Genomic DNA, 20258 nt, shown 5'->3' with positions numbered 1-20258 from the left:
CAGCAAAACAAAACAAAAACAAAACAAAACAAAAACCAAAAAGACCGGGAGACAAAGTAGGAGGCTGTGGCTGCAGACCTGATGAGAGAGGATAGCACCTTGAGCCAGGGCATGAGCTTGATGCTGGCAGACAGGGGCAAACTGGGACCAGCAGTTAGCCTAATGGCTATGTTGCTGAACTCCCATGTAGTTGACCCCAGTTCAAGTCCCAGACCAGGTGGCTTAAACTCATGCTGGGCGCACTTGCATGCATGCCCAAGATCCCAAGAGGAAAATGGAGAAGGGATTGTGGTGTGTCCATCCCCCCTGAGGGGTGATTTCTCGCTTTCTGTCTTTCTGACTCTCTCTCTGTCTTTCCGGTGAGCGAACCTGCCCTATAGCAAAAAAAAAAAAAAAAAAAAGGAGGGGGAGACCGTGTACAGCTTCTGCCAATAAACAGGGCAGGAGTAAGCGGCGGTGAACCGGAGGAGGCGACAGGCGAAGTCCAGGCTCCAACGCTGAGAGAGAGGGAAGTCGAGGGTTTGTGAAGTCCTAAGAAACAGGGAGCTCCAGGTTGGGGCAGCTGGACAGTCACTCCTTGCCCTTCCGCAGTTCTCCAGGAATGGGCCCCACTGCATTGCCATGGGCTCAGTGCCTGTCCCCAGGCTGGGGCCCACATCCATTGGCATGGTGAAGAAGACATTTGAACTCCCATCCGAAATAACAGACACATAGTAAATATCTACCGAAATAGGGATCGAATTTCATTTCCTCCCCTTACAAATGAGAGAGGCCAAAGCCCAGAAGGTTAAATGCGTCATGAGAGGAGTTGAGGATTTGTGGCATAAGGAGACCCTCACCTCGGCACCCGGTCTCTGCTCTGATACAAGTGAACGGGACGCTAGGATTAAGTCGGCAACCGAATGTCGGGTCCATGGCTCCTCCTGCGTGGAGCAGGTGAGAAGCATGAGTTATGGAAAACTCCTGTGCTTCTCTGGAGACGCTCTCTCTATATTGGAAATCTAGTGTCCTTCAATGGTAATGTTTGGTGCTAAAGGTGACAACGAGGGAGGCAAGAAGCCCCTGCGGAGGGGAACACAAACCTGAATAAGACCTCTCCTGCCTTTACACTCACAGGATAGGGCAGCGAAAAGCGTAAACTAGCGTCCAGCCAAATCCTGGGTTTGAATTTCTGTCCTGTAGCAGAGGGACTCATTTCAGAGAGGAGTCTAGCCCAGCAGGGAGGGAGCGAGATCTCTTGCCCCAGGAAATACACACTGGCTTCGCTGCACCTGCAGCCTGCTTTGCTCCGTGAGTCAGTCTGCAAGCTGCCAGGCCTGCACAGGCTCTCTGCAAAGGGCACGTGTACCCTCGGCCGACCGCAGGTGTCTGCAGCCCCAGACCATCTGCTCAGTCCACTTCCCGCTTTGTTCCCACTGCGCATCGCCTCTCCCAGTCTGGCCACGCCACACTGCTTGCTTGGGGCCTTAGGCCGTGCTCACCGGACCAAGCTGATCCATCCTGCCCTCCCTAGTCCCACCGCCCTTCCTCCTCTGTTCTCCAAACCGAAACTTTGCCCCTCTGTGATAATCTGTCTCTCCTCCAAACAGTACGGATCTCACTTCTCTGAGCTTTTCCGGAACACCTGCAGGGGAAGGGCTTCCGCACAGCAGAGGAAGGGAACCAATGCGGACAGTGGGGAAGGCGCTGGCCCGCCGGGAGCCCGCTGGGGGCAGGCAGACCTCTAATTGGCACCTCCTGTGCTCTGGTGACCAGCAGGTACAGGGCTGGGCGCAGAGCTCTTCTGGCCTGAAGACCCAGGGCCACGCCTGTGGTGAACGCAGCTGAGAGCGAGACCTAGAGCCAGCTGGGCGAGCACTGGTGATGACGGTGAAGTCTGACCCGCACTGCGGTTCCCTCAGAACTACACTGGGCCTTCTTGGACTTGGTGAAAACGTATCTTTAGAGAAATCCAAGGAGTGGCTGATGTGACTTTCTGTCCTCCCAGCTCTTGCAAAAAGCGCTGCGCTTCACGGCTCCGCTAGGAGGCAGGAGAGGTCACGTTACACAGGCAGGGAATCTTTTTTTTTTTTTTTAAAGTAACTAAGTTTTTTTTCTGACCAGGCCAATCGCTGAAATTAGGTAGAGTAAGTGAGGGAAAAAAATCAGAAAAACATTTTAAAAATGATTACATTTTTGTATGACTAAGATGTTTCTATGTGGTGCTTCTCATTTCATTAATAGTTTTAAATTGTCACCTTTATTTACCTACTTTTATCATTGAAAACTCTCCATAATAAAAACTTTTAAAATAAAAATTCAAGGCCAATCGCTGAAATTAGGTAGAGTAAGTGAGGGAAAAAAATCAGAAAAACATTTTAAAAATGATTACATTTTTGTATGACTAAGATGTTTCTATGTGGTGCTTCTCATTTCATTAATAGTTTTAAATTGTCACCTTTATTTACCTACTTTTATCATTGAAAACTCTCCATAATAAAAACTTTTAAAATAAAAATTCACCTAAAGTGACATCTAAATGTAATATTATTTACAATATAACAGAGTTTTTAAAAATTATTTGAATTCTCGGGACCAGCAAATTGCATAAACTTACATTGCTGGATTCAGGCAGTCTACCACCATTCGAGTCCGGACCGTATAGTTACATTGCTGGACTCAGGCAGTCTACCACCATTCAAGTCCGGACCCCAACTTGAAACTCAGGCTAGTATGTGTGCATGCATGCCCAGGATCCTGAGATGAGAATGGAGGAGAAAGGAATGCAGCATGGCATGGGCATCCCCCCTGGAGGAGCGATTTCTCACTTTCTGTTTCTCTGTCTCTCTCTGTCTCTGTGGTGAGTACACGTGATCAATAGAAAAAAAAAAAAAACTCTCTAATGGATTCTGGGACCAATGGGTGGCATGGTAGTTAAAGTGCTTGACTCCCACATGTCCAAGCACAGTTTGAGTCCTAGACCTAGCAGTTTGAAAATTATACAGGGCACATGTGCATGCCTTCTAAAATCCTGAGAAAAGATTGGAGGAGAAGGAATTGCAGGGTAGTCATTCCCCCTTGTGGAGTGAGTTCTTACTTTCCCTCTCTCTATCTCTCTGGCAAGCACACATGAACTATGGCAAAAAAAAAAAAAAAAAAAAAAAACAATGTAATGAAAACATTTTTTATGAACTATGGCAAAAAAAAAAAAAAAGAAAGAAAGAAAGAAAAAGAAAAAAATACCTGAATAAATAAATAACAAAGAAATTGTGTAGAGTCACTTTAAAGATTATATGAAAGAAAAAGTTCCCATTTTGTGCAAGGAAATACAAAAACCCAAGAACAGTCAAAAGAATATTAATTGATTTTAAACAATGATATGATTCCATAATAATCAAAATATTAATTTTTGAAGGAATAGAGAAGATGATCAGTGCACTAGAATATAGAGTTCAGAAACTGGTTACAACACAAAGAGTAACATGACATAAGACAAATATAATGTTTTAATCCTGTACATCAATGATGATAGATTCAATGGCTCGCATGGTTGGCTGTTGGTCTTGTAATAAAGGTTAGACTTCTACTTCCCACCCTAGATATTTTTCTAAGATCTTAAGAACACAATAATGTGACACAGGGACTAGGGTAATCCTATCCAAAGAAGAAAGCTAGAATAAAAACATAGCTACTCTATACTTTTAATATATAACAAAGCAAGGGACCAACAGATGACATAATGGTTAGTTACATCACTGGACTCCACACAGTCCACTGCAGTTCAAGTCTCAGAACTGATGGCTTGAAACTCACACTGGGCACATGTGTGTGCATGTCCAAAGTCAAGAGAGAATGGAAAAGGGATCGCGGCATGCCATCCCCTCCTGGAGTTGACTTCTAGCTTTCTATCTCTCTGTCTTTCTCTGTCTCTCTGGTGAGTGCATGTAGCCTATAGCAAAAAATCTCTCTCAAAAAATAATAATAATGATAACAATATCTAGCAGAGGGCATTTAATAGATTATCAGATATATTTTACCATATGAAGTATACAAATTTGTGATTATAATTTAAAAATAACTACTAAAATAGATTTTTTAAAAAAGGGTTAACAATCATGTCAGCCCCTAATGGTTAGTTTAGCTGTATCTGACATTGCCAGCTGGTTTCAGTCATGATCCTAGTGGCTTGAAAAACATGACAGGTTCATGTGTGTGTGTACCCCAAATCCCAAAAGAGGGGAACACGCGGTCTGTGCCCTGACTTTAGTCCCAGACCCCCAGCTCCGTCGTCCTCCACTCTCCTCTCCCTCTTGGCCTTCCGTGACTCGGCCCGGCGCTGTTGCCAAAATAGAGGAGAAGAGATTGCAGCACAACAACACGCTTCTAGGGGTAGTGCTTTCTCCTTCACTCCCTCTCTCCCTCTCTCTCTCTCTCTCTTCTCGTGCCCTCTTCTCGTGCGTTCTCCCTTCCCCCTTTCCCCCCTCCCCCGTGCTCTATCTCCCCCGAGAATCCCTGAGAAGGTGGCAGCCACTCTGACCCTTAGGAGCCCAACAAGACGGCTCCAGCCGTCTCGTAATACGGAAACCCTTCGGTGAGCAAACGGAGCATCCCCAGCCGGCTCCTGGTCCAGCCCCCAGTGTCAACGTGTCGGTCTGGGAGGTGGCATCGGAGCCGAGGACCAAGTCCGTCTCGGCGCTGTGCTGTCCCGGCCTCTGCAACCGAAGGCGGGTACCACCTAAGAGACGCGGTTGCTGCTACTTTTACAAAACTCGAAGTGTCCTTATCCCCTTCGAAGTCCTGGCTTTGTTTCGTATAATACTTTGGGCTGGAATCCTGCAAAATCTAGCTAGGGCTTTGACCAAAAATGTATCTGTAGCAAACCTCAAAATGAATCAGAACTCCACGACTGTCACATTCCTTATTTTATTAGCTGGGGGAAAGTGAAGAGAATGGCTTTTTTGTAACAGTAGACAAGGCGCCATGAGCCACTGCACTTTTTAAACTGTGTGTCCATCCTGGGTCCATGTGTTGTATAATCTCATAACCATGGGGTCAGGCTTTATTTTTATGTGTGTGTGTTACTGTTTTGTACATAGACATGTGATATTTACTACCAAGCATTTCGATACTTTGCTCGCTACCCTCTTTATTTAACTACGTTATTTGCACAGTATGTCTTTCATCTAGTTACAGCCTGGTATCCTTAAACTCCCCTTGAAATTCCACAGCTACCGCCACAAGTTTTTGCTTAAATTTGGTTGAGTAAAATTTGGCTGCTATGCAACCCCGTCTGGAGCCAGCTGAACCTGGCTGACACGTTATCCACTCCTTCATCCTGACAATTCCTTTCTTCCCTACGAAGCTCCAAGCACTTGCCAAAAAAATACCACCTCCTAGTTTGCAGTGTCTAAAATGGTTGTGGGACTTGCAGTTGAACATGAAGCTCCTTCTGTCCAGAACTGCGCCTAATAAAGTGTGGGCAGCCCGCCTCTTGGGGAGAATCATTCTGGCCCAGGGAGAAGTCGGCTGCGTTCAGTTTGTGAAATGTAATATGAAAATGCTCCTGGCAGGACCTTGTATGTGACTGCCCAGATGGCAGAAATGCAGCATTTAGTGTCATTTTTGAATAGAGGAGGGGATGACCAAACAAAATCATTTCAAGTAACCCATTGACTTATTTGTACCCAAGATGCCGGGCTCAGAGGCTCAGGAGGTGGCTTCAGCCCCTGCCTCCTTGATCTCTCAGCCAGTGTGCCCCAGACCCTGTGATTTATTACTCACGTGTGCCTAAATAAAGTAGCATCTGTTTAAATGACAAATAATAATTTATACAAATAATAAATATTCATGAGATGTCAGCGTTGGCTGCAAATTGAATCACTATTATAAGAAATAACTGATCATTTTTAGGAGTAATATTGCACTGTGGTTTCATTTTTTAAAGTACATGGATATTTGGGGCCAGCAGTTAGTGTAATGGCTATGTCACTGGACTCCTATGTAGTCGACCCTGTTCGAGTCCCGGACCCGGTGGCTTAAACTCACGCCGAGCGTGTGTGCGTGTGTGCCCAAGATCCTGGGAATGGAGGGGAAGGGACTGCAGCGTGGCAATCCCCCATCGGGGATGATTTCTCGCTTTCTGTCTCTCTGTCTCTCTCTGTCTTCCTGGAGAGCGCACACACCCTATAGCAAAAACCTCTCAAAAAAAAAAAAAAAAAGTACATGGATATGCATATCGGACTATTTATGGGTAAAATGTGAACACATACTTGGAAAAGTAAATCCGTTTCGTTAAATTAGGTAATGGTTTCCCTAGCCTATTAGGAATGCTCTGTTTTGAGTTGCTATGCGGTTGGGGAGCAGGAACAACCAATGAGAGTGGACTGTGCAGGAAGCTCTGCTAGTGTCGGTCTCTGATTGGCAGATTGGGATTGCAGCCCACTGGGCGATTCCGAAGCGCAAACTACAGTCGCTAGGCCCGAGACTCCATTTATCCCACTGCGTTTGGTTTTTGTGATCGCGGCTGGGAGAGAGCCTTCCGAGAGGGAAAGGCTTCGTCGCCAATGCAGATGTGGATCAGACATCTGTCCTGATCCGCCAATTTGCCTCCGCCCAATTCCAAAATGCTTTGAATTTTTGGAAGTCCGGTCATGTTATTTGCTCTTATGAAGCGGAGGAGAGGGACAAGCACACGCTTTTCCTGCGGCATGAAACAGAGACATGGAAACAGTTAACAAATAGCTCAAGACCTCAAAAAGTCATACGTGGCTCACAAAACCCGATTTTCAGCGTGTGTATGGAGCCTGCGCCACCATGTTTATGAATACGGTGCTGCTATCTTTACATTGAAAAGTTAACAATCACAGGCACTTACCAACTTTGAAAATCTACTCTTTTTTTTTTGGAGAGGTTTTTGCTATAGGGCGCGCGTGCTCGCCAGACAGACAGAGACATAGAGACAGAAAGTGAGAAATCACCCCCCAGGGGGGATGGCCACGCCGCAATCCCTTCTCCTCCAGTCTCCTCTCAGGATTCTGGGCATGCACGCACATGTACCCGGCGTGAGTTTTAAGCCACCGGGTCCGCGATGCAAACCGCGGTCGACTACATGGGAGTCCAGTGACATAGCCATTACGCTAACTGCTAGTCCCAAAATCTACATTTTTTTTAAAGAGAGAATTTTTTTCTACAAGGTGGGTGCAGCCTCTGGAGAGACAGAGAGACAGAAAGTGAGAAATCATCCCCCAGAGGTTGGCCACACTGCAATCCCTTCTCCTCCATTCTCCTCTCCTGATTTGGGCATGCATGAATACACGCCTGGCATGAATTTTAAGCCGCGGGTCCAGGACTCGAACCATGGTCACCTACGTGGGAGTCCAGCAGTGCAACCATTACACCATGTGCTGCTCTCATCTACATTGTCTTTAAGTTTATTTCATGAGACAGAAACAGAGAAAGACACACACCGTCAACAGGGTCTCAGACCACTACCACCTCTAACCCCAGCCTTTCCCAAGCTGCCAGGATTACCAGCACATACGAGTCCCCCCAGGAAGCTGGATCTTCCATACACCTTCCAGAATTGCAGACCCTTGCCTTACCACTGCGCCCCCACAGTAGGGCCAAGGATCCATGCATGTCAGGAACAAATGACGAAGCATAAGTACTGGTTTGTTTCTGCAGCTTTGTTGACCCACAGCAGATTCTTGATCTATGCTAATTTAATGGGAGATTATGTCCCATTTTATGAAAAGATTTTCTTTCTGGGCAGACTAAGGAGATTCCTTTTGGTATGAAAGGTAAAGGGATTCCCTAAGAAGGTTTGGAGGGTGACAGAGTGACATGACTAATCACAACCTTTTGCTATTTTGGGGCCTTAATTTTTTCCTTGAAAAAGGGAAGTAACAAGTAGTTCTGAGGGTCAGCTGGTGGTGTGAGGTTAAGGCTGCTGGGTCCCACGTGGCTGACTAGGTAGTTTGAGTCCTGGACCAGCAGCATGAAATGATGCAGCACGTGTGCATGCATGCCCAAAATCCCGAGAAGAGAATGGAGGAGAGAGGATTGCACTCTGGTCATCCCTCCTGAGGGCAGGTTTCTCACTTTCTCACTTTGTCTCTCTGTCTCTCTGGCAAGCTCACACACCCTGTAGCAGAAACAAACAAAAATTAGTTCAGAAATCTTCATAATAAAAAATAATTATAAAATTCCTCATTGTCTATAAGTGAAAGTAATAAATGTGCCAGATTATTTAAAATCTCGACCTCTATGTTTGACATACAAAATCATCTTTAATCCTTAGACCTAAGAGAGAGAAAAGTTGGAGGGCGTGAGAGAGATCCGGCAGTTAGTGGAGTGAGAAATATTCTGAGGAGTGATGCTTTCTCCTGGCGACGCTTGTGAAGCCCTTTCTTTGTGGTGTTCATAATTAAAGGGAGAAGACAAATAATAAAGAAGTAAAGATATAATTTCAGAAAGTGATAAGTGGCATGAAGAATCACTGACTGGAATGTGTTCGTTTCCTAAGGCTGCTCTTAGAAAGTACCACCAACCAGGTGGCTTAAAATAACAAGAGTTTATTCTCTCACAGTTCTGGAGGCTAGAAGTCCCTTCTTTGCTTCTTTGGCTAGCGGTGGCCAGCCATCCTTAGCAATCCTCAGTTCACACTCCAAGCTCTGCCACTGTTGTCACTTGGCCATCCTTCTCCGTGTGTCTCTGTCTTCCTATGGTGCTTTCCTCTCTGTGTGGACCTCTTCTCTTCTTATCAGGACATCAGTCGTATTGGATGAGGGCCTAACTGAACAGCCTCATCCTAACTCAATTACATCTACAGAGATCTTATTTCCACATTAAGACATGTGCACAGGTACTGGGGCTTAGGCCTCAACGTCTCTTTTTGGTGGACACGATTTAACTAATCCCACAGGGTGAGACATGGAGAGGCCTAAGCAGGGGAATGGGGTGCTGTTTAGATGGATAGTCAGAGGCTCCCCGGGAGGGAGGAAACAAACTCTGCTGGTGACTGAAAGAAGATCCTGCCGGCCAAAAGTGCTGGAATGGGACAACTCGAGGTAGCCAGAGGGGCTGACCGACAGCAAGGTGGAGCGAGGTGATGGCAGGCCTGGTAAGGCTTAGGGCTTTCTTCTGAATTAGAAGAACATCACTGGAGGGTTCTGAGCAGAGAAATGCCCCGTTCTGATTTCCGTTTCTCTCTCTCTCTCTTTTTTTTTAATTGCCAGAGGGCATATAAGTAATTGGAGGCAGAGAGAGAGAGGGAAAGGAAGAAAGCCCCAATGAGGCATGGTCATGCCACACCCCCTTCCCGTGAGAACTCTGGGCACACGCCTCCATGTGTCCACAAGTCTTTCAAGCACCTGAGCTGGACTTACACCACGCGGTCAGCTGTGTGAGATCTAGCTCCCTTCACCACCAGGCCACAAGCTCGCCCTGACTTCTGTTTTCGAAGGTCGCCATTCTAGGGTGGAAGCAGGGAGCTACTTAGGAGGCTGAGACTAAATATGAAGGGGCTTTGAAAAGTTCATGGAAAGATGAATTCAAGTGTGGGTTTACTTTGGCACCACAATGTTCAAAATCCATGCATAGGTTTTCCATAGTATGCATTTTCCATGACCTTGTGAAGCCTCTTTTTTTTTTTTTTTAAGAGGTTTTTCGCTATAGGGCGCGTGCGCTGCCAGACAGACAGAGAGAGATAGAGAGGCAGAAAGGGAGAAATCACCCCCCAGGGGGGATGGTTACGCTGCAATCCCTTCTCCTCCATTCTCCTCTTGGGATCTTGGGCACGCACGCACACGCACCCAGCGTGAGTTTTATGCCACCGGGTCCAGGATGCGAACTGCGGTCGACTACGTGGGGAGTCCAGCGACATAGCCATTACGCTAACTGCTGGTCCCGTGAAGCCTCTTCATATCAATAGTTTGGGTGACAATGGGTTGGCCCAGGGCAATAGCAGCAGATGGAGGGAGAAGAGACTGCGTTCAAGGTCTGTTTTGAAGATAATACCAAGAGGATTTGCTGCTGGAGCGAGTGTGGTTTAGGAGAGAAAGGAAAGAATCAGATGAAGCTGAGGGTTTTGTCCTGAGCAGCTGGGCGGAGAGGTGCCATTTCCTGATAAAGCCGCAGGTCTGAGAGCCAGCCAGAGTTCAGATTTGGACATGTTAAATCGGAGATGCCTTCTCGTCTTCCAAGTGGTGGTGCTGAGTAAGCAACGGATGGGGTACTCAGAGCTGAGTGTAGAGGGCAGGGCAGGACAGGGGCTGGGGCGGCTCTCAGCTCTTAGCACAGAAGTGCTGCTTGACCTGGGGACAGTGTGAGGACACGGGTAGGGGGTGCAGTCGGAGAGGATTCCCGAGGATCCGAGTAGGAAGGGAAGGCGAGGGGGAGCTGCCAGAGAGACTGAGTGTTGTCAGTGACCTAAGAGGAAAGCCAAGACAGTGCCTTATCCCGGGAGCCAAGTGAATACGGGTTTTCAAGAAGAGAGTCATGGGGCCAGCAGTTAGTGTAATGGCTATGTCACTGGACTCCCACGTAGTCGACCGCGGTTCGAGTCCCGGACCCAGCGGCTTAAACTCACGCTGGGCGCGTGCCCAAGATCCTGAGAGGAGAATGGAGGAGAAGGGATTGCGGCGTGGCCATCCCCTCTGGGGGTGATTTCTCGCTTTCTATCTCTCTGTCTCTCTCTGACTTTCTGGCGAGTGCACGCTCCCTATAGCGCAAAACCTCTCCAAAAAAAAGAAGAGTCATCAATGTTCTCAGAAATCCTTCAGATGAATGTCTTTGCCCTGTAGTAGAAGTATCAAATTCCCAGACACTAGTGTGTTTTTTAGAAAATGGTACTTTAAGAAATAGGAGGAGGATTTGGGGGATGGGATTCCCAAAGGGACTAGGAAAAGGCTCTCATTTTTCTTCCATTTTCATTTCTTTAATGTTACTTGCCAGCTTCTTGGTTTTGTCCTTAAAAAGGTATGCAAGAGGACTCCCAGAAGTTCATAGAAAATGGAATTCAAGTGCTAGTTTATTTGGGTGAAAAAAATTGTGAAATCCATGCATAGTTTTTTCATAATTTGCATTTTCCATAAACTTTTAAAAAGTGTGTGTGTGTATATATATATGTATATATACACACATGCATATATATACACAGGTATACATATATAAACACACACACACATATTTATATATTCTGTGAGTAAAAGAGAGAGGAAGAAAGCACCTTCGACAGAGTCCCCATGTCACGGTACACCCCGCCATGGGCAGCCCTACGTCATGGCACATGACTGCCCTGTGCATTCAGGGAGGTTTCCAGACATGGACTGGAACCTTCCCGTGTGGGTCAGCCTTGCAGGCTGGCAGGCTTTACTGCTGGGTCACCATCGGGCTCTTCCAAGAATTCTTTAAAGACCTGTCATATGTGTTTCTGGGTGTTTCCCAAGGAATGGGAAAAATAAGAGTGGATATTTCTCAATTTATTTTTAATAACTAGCTGGGGGACATCGGAGTGACTCAGAAAATGGACGGTATGGTTGTTTGGATGCTACTGTCAGGGCTGACCTTTCCCCTTAACGGCCCATCAGGGAGGAAAAACCAAACCATCACAGCCCTGCGATATGAGCGACTGAGTACACTGTCATTTTCATCCGAGCAGCAAGCAGTGATTCTTCTCAGGAATTAATATTCTCCTCCACCACAATCCTATCAAGTTAGAGTTAACACACCAGGCGCGTGTGCATGCGTGCCTAAGATCCCAAGAGGAGAATGCAGAAGAAGGGATTGCAGCGTGGCCATGCCCCCTGGGGGGTGATTTCTCGCTTTCAAGTCTCTCTGTCTCTCCGTGTCTCTCTGGCGAGCGCATGCGCCCTATAGCAAATATCTCTTTTTAAAATAAAAAATGTAAGTGTGGTAATAGGTCACTGTGGTGAGTAAGGCTGACTGCAGTCCTTGGCTGAGGCTGAGTGACCAGTCTTCGTCCTGCTGACTTCTTGCTTAGGAAGATTTGTTCGTTCCTTTTGGAGACAAATTTTTGACCAGCATCTCCTCATTTGGGAGTTTTAATATGCCTTGGAAAAGCATCTGTAGCCAGCCCTTCCAGGAAGGTTGAGTTCTGTTTGACTTGGAACTCCTTTTCAAAGGCTGGCACGTCAAGCAAAGATTCCACTCAAAGGTGCTGTGCAGATTTGTGCAAATAAAGTGAAGCTATGACAATATGCTAATCTGTAAGTAAGTTGAGAGACCATGGCAGGAACCAGAGAAAGTGTCGCCTGGAAGTTAAAGGGTCTCAGGCCAGCCCGCTGCATGGTGGTTGTGGGAACTGGATTCTCCATGGTCGATTGCACAGCTCGCGTCTAGCTCTGGGGGCTTGGAAAACACACCAGGGTGTGGGCATGCACGTCCAAAATCCAGAAAGCAGGGAGAGGTGGCGTGGGTGGGTTTGTGTTGTGACTGCTCCCCATGGGGGGGCGTGGGCAGTGTGCTCGCTCGCTCTCTTTCTCTACCCCCCTTTAGTGAGCACCTCACCTTCAGGCAAAGATAAAGTGAGAGGGTCTGGTTTTCACCTCCTCCTTGGTGACCTAGGATGAGCCATTGGACATCTGTAAGTTAAGAGTAACAGCTGCTTTGTCCCACCACGCACGTATCAGAGATCAAACACGTGAACACCATGAGCGTCACTTGGCAAGCACACGCTCACCACGGGCCAGAGGCTACTCTCAGCATTTGGGACATTTAGCTCCTTTCATCCCCACAGACCGCGAGACACTATTATTACCATGTCCTCAGTTTACAGAGCAGGAAACTGAGCGAGAGCAGGCAAGAGCTTCCCAGGTCATGCAGCTAGAAAGTGGCAGGACACGCCTTAAGTCAAGAGCGATGTTTCATTGTTGGTGGATTCGGGCACCCATTTCTCTGTGAAATACATTATACAATAATCTCAGGAGGGCAGTGGTAATGGGTGTCACTTCTATTTAATATAGTCATTTAGCAAAAGTAGAATAATGCAAATATATTTATTTAATATAAAATCTTATGTTTTTAGGCCCTTGGAAGAGAACTAATTTACATGGTTAGACTGAAGGGTCATATTCTTTTCTTTTTAGATTTTTTGCCACAGGGTGCCTGAGCTCACCAGAGAGAGAGAGAGAGAGAGAGGGAAAGTGCGAAATCACCCCCTAGGGAGAACGGCCAGGGCACAATCCCTTCTCCTCCGTTCTCCTCGCAGGGTTTTGGGCACACGTGCACACGTGCCCAGTCCAAGCGTTCCTTAACAAAGTCAGGCACCGGAGTCAGTTTGTCCCTGGTGCCTGCATGTGTGGGCACTAGGCTGCTCTGTCACATGGCCATCATGATCCAGCCACTGATGAGTTCTGTGGCCACACAGCTAGACAGGTGGGGGGGGGGGGGGTCTGTCTGGTCAAAAGGTCCGATTATTTTATAGGGACAATAACTATGTTTTGGTTGTCTAATATGCATAACAAGATCATCTGATGCTTCGGAGACGCACAGCCACGTAAAACCTGACCGCCTGAGTCTGTGAATGCCAAAGGGTTTGTGGGTGGCTCTTGTCATTTCTCATAGTTCGAATCGCTGTCACATGGTAAAGAAAACACACCGTATTTGACATCAGTGCAGAGGTTCATTAATCTCATAGGCATCGTGTAGCTAAAATGTTTATGGAGCTGGGCCGGCAGGTGGCTTAGCGGTTAAGGCGCTGGACTCCCACATGGCTGACTGCGATTTGAGTCTCAGACCAGGTGGCTTGCTTTGTCACTTTCTCTTTCTTTCTGGTCAAATTTTAAAATAACAATAATAACAACAAATAAAAATGAAACAAATAATTGTTTAAAAAAGGCTTCTGAGGCTCAGATTACTTGAACATCTATAATGGTATTCTTTTTATCTTAAGAAAAAAACATGATTTTAGGGGGACCAGCAGTTAGTGTAATGGCTATGTCGCTGGACTCCCATGAATTCGACCGCAGTTAGAGTCCCGGACCCGGTGGCTTAAAACTCACGCCGGGCGTATGTGTGTGAAGAGAATGGAGGAGAAGGGATTGCGGCGTGGCCATTCCCCCTGGCGGGTGATTTCTCACTTTCTGTCTCTCTGTCTCTCTCTGTCTTTCCCCGTAGAGAAAAAACCACTCACAAAAAAAAAAAAAAAAAAAAAAGAAGAAGAAATGATTTTGGGGCCAGCAGGTGGCATGGTGGTTAAGGTGCTGGACACTTCCACGTGTCTGACCATGGTTTGAGTCCCAGACCTGGTGGCTTGCTTTCTCACTTTCTCTCTCTCCCTCCCTCTTTCTCTCTCTCTCTTTTTCTCTCTCTCTGCATGTGCGTCTGTCTCTGGTCAAATTAAAATAAATGACTGAATAAATAAAATTAAATAATTTTAAAAAACACGATTTCTATCCTATTGCAAATTTATAATTGGCATTGCTGATTCAGTGTACTTTTGCTGGTCTGATGTGTTCTCAACAGTTATAAGACTTCTTTTTTTTTAAGTTTATTTATTTATTGGGTTGTCAGAAGTCATGACACATTTTGCACAGAAAAGCAAAGAAAATTTATGACTTTTCTAGTGACCCAATACTTCTGAGAAAGAGAGAGCTAGGCACCCCAACAGGGTCTCCACACTGCGATCGACCCCCAGCTGAGGCCAGCCGAGGCCACAAGCACACGTGCCAGCAGATAGGGAGATCTTAGACTGAGAACCGGGGCCCTTCCTCCACGGCGTCAGCCTCACCGAGTGAGTGCTACGACCACGCAACTCTGCTGGCCATGGTGTGTCTCCTTCCAGGAGCTGGGGGAACAGCTGCATGTGAGCTGCGGTCTGCCTCCATGAGTCACTAAAAGCAGGGTGAATAAACCAGACATGCGGGCTTGGCAGAAGTCTGGGCACACAGCGGCTCAAACAGCAGATACTGGGGACTCTGCCCTGGAGACTGAGGTTCAAAGACACAGCTGTACTCCCTGGACTGACTGAGGAAGCTCAGCAGGACTGAGGGCCCAGAGGAAGAGGAGCAGAGGAAGGAGGGAAATAAAAGAGACTTGGGCCTAGGAGAGGAAACGGGGTCACCACTGGATGTGAGGTGAAGGAGAAGAGCCAGGCTCTGAGCGCCAAGCCTGCATGTCCAGGGAGGTCACCGTGGCCCGGGGCTGGAGGCTGAACCCTACGGGTGGGGTTGATCCCAGAGTCCCGGCCAGGCCAAGCTCAGAGTGGGAGCTAAGTGGCTCCTATTTCAGAGGTCAAAGGGCAACACACAAAAACACACAAAGAGAGCCAAGTTCACCCTTTCACTATTTTTTTTTTTTTGGAGAGGTTTTTGCTATAGGGCGTGTGCACTTGCCAGACAGACAGAGAGAAACATAGAGACAGAAAGCGAGAAATCACCCCCCCCAGGGGGAATGGTCACACCACAATCCCTTCTCCTCTATTCTCCTCTCGGGATCTTGGGCAGGTAGGCACACACGCCTGGCGTGAGTTTTAAGCCACCAGGTCCGGGACGCGAACCGCAGTCGACTACATGGGAGTCCAGTGACATAGCCATTACGCTAACTGCTGGTTCCCCACCCTTTCACTATTGAGTCTAAAATTTTAGTTGACTTTTTGGTTATGAGTTTTTCCTGATTTGTCACATTTTCCCCATTTTATACAAATGCTCTGTTATTCCCTCCATTGGCCAAGATTTCTGTAGTTAGTTCTTTAAAATATATACAGGACGTTTGTGCCCAGTGAAACGAGCACTTTGGAAACTGAGTTCTCCTCTTGCATTTCGCCATTAGCCAGCTAAGTGATGCAGGGCAATTTAGTTAACTTTTCACAATTTCTCTTTTTTAATCTACGACATTCAGACTTGACCTAAATGATCTCTAAAGATTCTACCAGTTTGAACATTTTGTAATTCTATGAACAAGCACCGAGGTAGCCTCAGAGTTCATGCGAACAGATGGTCAAGCTGGAACTGTCCAGTTAGTCCCCTTCTCATCCTTGCTGAGCTGGGTGGCTGCAGGGGCCTTAGCTGCAGGGGCCTTAGCTGAAATTTCTGGAGCTCGGTGGCCTCCCAAGGGCACAGCAGTGGGAGCAATCTTCCTTGGGTACAGGCAATGAGAAGGCAAAAACAATAATAAAATCAACCTAAAGTCAATCAGCTTTTATTTTTTTAAGAGACATTTTTGCTATAGGGCACATGTGTTTATGGGAGAGACAGAGAGACAGAAAGCGAGAAATCACCCCCTAGGGGATATCGCCATGCCACAATCCTTTCTCTCCCATTCTCTTGAGATTTTTGTGCATGCACGCACACACTCCTGGTGTGAGTTTCAAGTCACTGAGTCCAAGACTCAAACTGTAGTCACCTTACGTGGGAGTCCAGCAATGTAACCATTATGCCATCTGCTGCTCCCATTCGGTTATTTATTTATTTATTTATTTATTTTTTGGAGAAGTTTTCACTATAGGGTCCCTGTGCTCGCCACACAGACAGAGAAAGACAGAGAGACAGAAAGCGAGAAATCACCTCCCAGGGGGGATGGTCACGCCGCAACCCCTTCTCCTCCATTCTCCTCTCGGGATCTTGGGCATGCACGCACACGCGCCACGCATGAGTTTAATCCACCGGGTCCAACACTCAAACCACGGTCGACTACGTGAGAGTCCAGCGACATACCATTACGCTAACTGCTGGTCCCCCTCTTAGCACTTATTTTTAATGAACACTGTATTCTACCTGGGCAAGGTCAGCTCCTGACAGACGTAGGCCCCTCTCTGTGCATTCATTTTAAGAGCAAGTTTGAATGGTTCAGAAATCTTTCGAATGTGCTTCCAGTGCCATTTATGTCTCCGTTCCCCGTGACACAACGTATTTCTGCATCTGGGCGCTAGATTCTAAGTGAACAAGAAGGGTCGAATGTGGTACTGGTAACACGGTGGTCTGAACGCCGGCCCAGTGAGAAGGTTCCCGGCTTGTGTCCAGAGAGGTCTCTGAACACCATGTGCACACGTGCCCGTGATGGGGGTCAGGCTGAGACTGGGGTGGACCACGCATGAAGACCCTGTGGGGTGTTTATCTTGCTCTCTTCTCATTCATTGAAGGAAGAAATAAACTTTAAAAAAATGTTTATGAAACAATGATAGCACAGATGGCAAAGCCAGGAAACAAGCTGAGTGGCTTCTGTTCTCCCATTCTGCGCGATCGCTTGGAGACTGGGAAACAGGGTGTGAATTACAAGGAGAAACGTTTTTGGTTTTTGTTTTGTTTTGTTTTGTTTTCACTGCTGGATTCATTTTTTAATGAACTGAGTAAAGAATACCCAGTGGTTCCTTTTGTATGGAGGAAGCAAGATAAATATTAGCCTGGTAAGGTCACTTTGGTTTCCAGTGTGTGGGGAGTTCATTATGATGGGTCCTGAAAAATGACGCTGTGTAGTTTTTTCCGGTAGCAGAAGGTCACATCGTGCCCTTGGGTGGACATCAGGACAAACGTACTTGATAAAGTTGGAGGATGTGAGAGATGCACATTTTCAAGTCTTCTTCTTCCAAACAGAAACATCTTTGTTTTGTAAGAACAAATTTTAGTTCATACATGAAGCATTTGGCTGAATGTGAAGCTAAAAGATAATCCTTTGTAATCATTGTTCTAAAGAATGAATCAAGAACATCGTCATTATTACACGATTATCGTTGAAAATGATGTGGACATACGAGGGAGGGGGGAGTAAAAAGTAAGCCGCGCTCGGTATCACATTCCTGGACACGTTGCCTCCGTAACCCACTGTTCTCTCCTCGTTTCTGGACAGTTTCTGGCCAACACCTTCCCAAGAACAAGCATCCCAAGGAGCCAGGAGAGAACAGAATCAGACCTGCCAACAAAAAGGTGAAGCCCAAAGTTCCTAAAATAAAGGACAGGGATTCGGCGGACTCGACCTCGAGGACACAGTCTATCATGCTGCAGGTGATGGATAAAGGTCGTCTGCAGAAGCCCGCGGCCACCCTGAGTCTGATGGCAGGACAGACCGTAGAGCTTCGGTGTAAGGGGAGCAAAATCGGCTGGAGCTACCCCGCATACCTGGACACCTTCAAGGACTCCCGCCTTAGGTAAGCTTCTTTTTCATTTTGTTTATTTATTTATTTTTTAGCATTTGATGAGTCAAGAGTTTGGTTTTGCTCCCTCATATGATGTTGTTTCTGAATCTACCGTTTCACTCTAATAGATGATAAAAATAAAAGCCAGGGGGATCAGCAGATGGCATAATGGTTACATCACTGGACTTCCATGTAGTTGACCATAGTTCGAATCCCGGACCTGGCGGGATAAAACTCATGCCGGTTATGTGTGCGTGCATGCCCCAAACCACAAGAGAATGGAGAGAAGGGATTGTGGCATGGCCATTCCCCCCAGGGGAGTGATTTCTCACTTTTCGTCTTTCTGTCTCTCTCTGTCTCTCTGGTGAGTGCATATGTCCTATAGCAAAAAAAAAAAAAATCTCTCTTAAAAAAAAAAATAGAAAAGAAAAGAAGCAAGGAACAAAAGTCATGGATTTTATTTTTTCAACCCGTTTTTAAAAATGTGAATTTTACCAACATTTGGTCAAAAGCATAAAATTCTTTTTTTTTTTTTTTTGAGAGGTTTTTGCTATAGGGCGCATGCACTCGCCAGACACACAGAGAGAGACATAGAGACAGAAAGCGAGAAATCACCCCCCACAGGGGATGGTCACACCGCAATCCCTTCTCCTCCATTCTCCTCTCGGGATCTTGGGCATGCATGCACACGCGCCAGGAGTGAGTTTTAAGCCACCGGGTCTGGGACTTGAACCGCGGTCGACTACGTGGGAGTCCAGCAACATAGTCATTACGCTAACTGCTGGTTCCCAAAAGCATAAAATTCTTTAGGAAACCATATGACAATCTCATAGAAAGCCATAAGGCAAGAGTGAAATTTTATGAGAAACCAAAATTGTACAGGAAACCGATGCACAGCGATTGATATTTACGGATTCGTACTGTGAAGAATGGAGTCGGGTGGTGTTTCTCCAGCTATTATGACTTCTAAGCAGTTCGGCTGCTTCTGACTCTTTTCCTTTTGTGAATACATGACTTTTATAGTCAGAAGCCTCAACAGGTAAGAAGGCGAAAGATTTCTTATCTTTGAGAAATGAGTGTACCTTCAGGGGATTGGGCTTCTTTTGCAAGAAAAGGAGTTAAGAGATGGTTATGAAAATTAGCAAAGAGCCTGCTTCAGGCTGGAGGAGCCCCGAGGACTGGCTCGGCTCTGCTGTCAGGGCCTGTGTGAGGCTGGAGTCCTGCATATCTGTGGGGAAGGCCCCGGAACTCCTGGGTCTCCGTTTTCTCATGCACAGAATGAAGGGGATGGGATCACATGATTTCTAAGGTTTACAATGGAGAAAGCAGGCTATTGCCGGTCCAGGACGACTGGCAGGGAGAAGCAAGAATGCAAACAGCAGCGTCGCGCAAGCTCTGTGTGTGCGTGACACTCATTCCCACGGGAGCGCTGCCTCTGCGGAAACCCATCTTTTGCAAGGACACCCCTGTCCACCAGTGGCTCAACCAGAAAACTGGGTAGTGACTTGGTCTTCTTCCTTTTCAAGAGCCGTAAATGTATCCTGTTTCTGTTTCTGGGGTCATGGCACGAGCCCCAGCCACATTCCCTCCAGTCCTGCAGTAGCCACACACAGGGTTGTCCTGCTCCAGGCTCCTGCTCACTGTGGCAGTGGTGAGGCTCAGAGATGCAGAGCTGATGGCCACTCCCACCCACCCCGCCACACGCCACACCGGGTGGCTCGCCACTGGGCATAAAGCCGACATCCTCCCATGACTTCCAAACGCCCTTCGTCTTCCCTCTAAAGCCTCCCCTGCTCTCTGCGCCAGAAACTGCTTTCGTCCTGGGCTGCTGTGAGATGTGCCAGGCTCCTGGGGGCTTAACACTCGCTACTTTGGGGAATCAGCAGATAGCCTAATGATTATATTGGTGGACTCCCATGTAGTGGACCACGGTTCAAGTACTGGGCCCAGCAGCTTAGAACTCGCCCTAGGAATGAGCACATGCATGACCAAGATCCTGAGAAGAAATAGAAGAGAAGGGACTGTGGTGTGGTCATCCCCCCAGGGGGTGATCTCTCACTTTCTGTCTCTTCGTCTTTCTCTGTCTCTCCAGTGAGCACACATGCTCTATAGCAAAAATCTCTCTCTTAAAAAAAAAATAAAAGGACCAGCAGTTAGCGTAATGGCTGTGTCACTGGACTCCCATGTAGTC

At 46.9% G+C, this 20258-nt stretch overlaps 1 protein-coding gene across 1 annotated transcript in view; it reads left to right on the top strand.

Annotated features, from left to right (window-relative positions):
* The first annotated feature begins 798 nt into the window (after positions 1-798).
* PDGFRL (platelet derived growth factor receptor like) overlaps positions 799-20258 on the top strand; it is a 56788-nt gene continuing 37328 nt past the window's right edge. The window contains exons 1-5 of the mRNA XM_006149709.3: positions 799-936; positions 1590-1674; positions 4523-4707; positions 10080-10194; positions 17782-18079. Of these exons, the coding sequence (XP_006149771.1) occupies positions 799-936; positions 1590-1674; positions 4523-4707; positions 10080-10194; positions 17782-18079 (821 nt within the window). The remainder of the gene's footprint in view (positions 937-1589; positions 1675-4522; positions 4708-10079; positions 10195-17781; positions 18080-20258) is intronic.

The sequence above is a fragment of the Tupaia chinensis genome, unplaced genomic scaffold, assembly GCF_000334495.1.
Source record: "Tupaia chinensis unplaced genomic scaffold, TupChi_1.0 Scaffold000271_1, whole genome shotgun sequence".
In the NCBI taxonomy this organism is placed as follows: domain Eukaryota; kingdom Metazoa; phylum Chordata; class Mammalia; order Scandentia; family Tupaiidae; genus Tupaia; species Tupaia belangeri.
The sequence above is the reverse complement of the archived record's forward strand: the minus strand, read 5'-3'. Positions and strand labels throughout refer to the sequence as shown.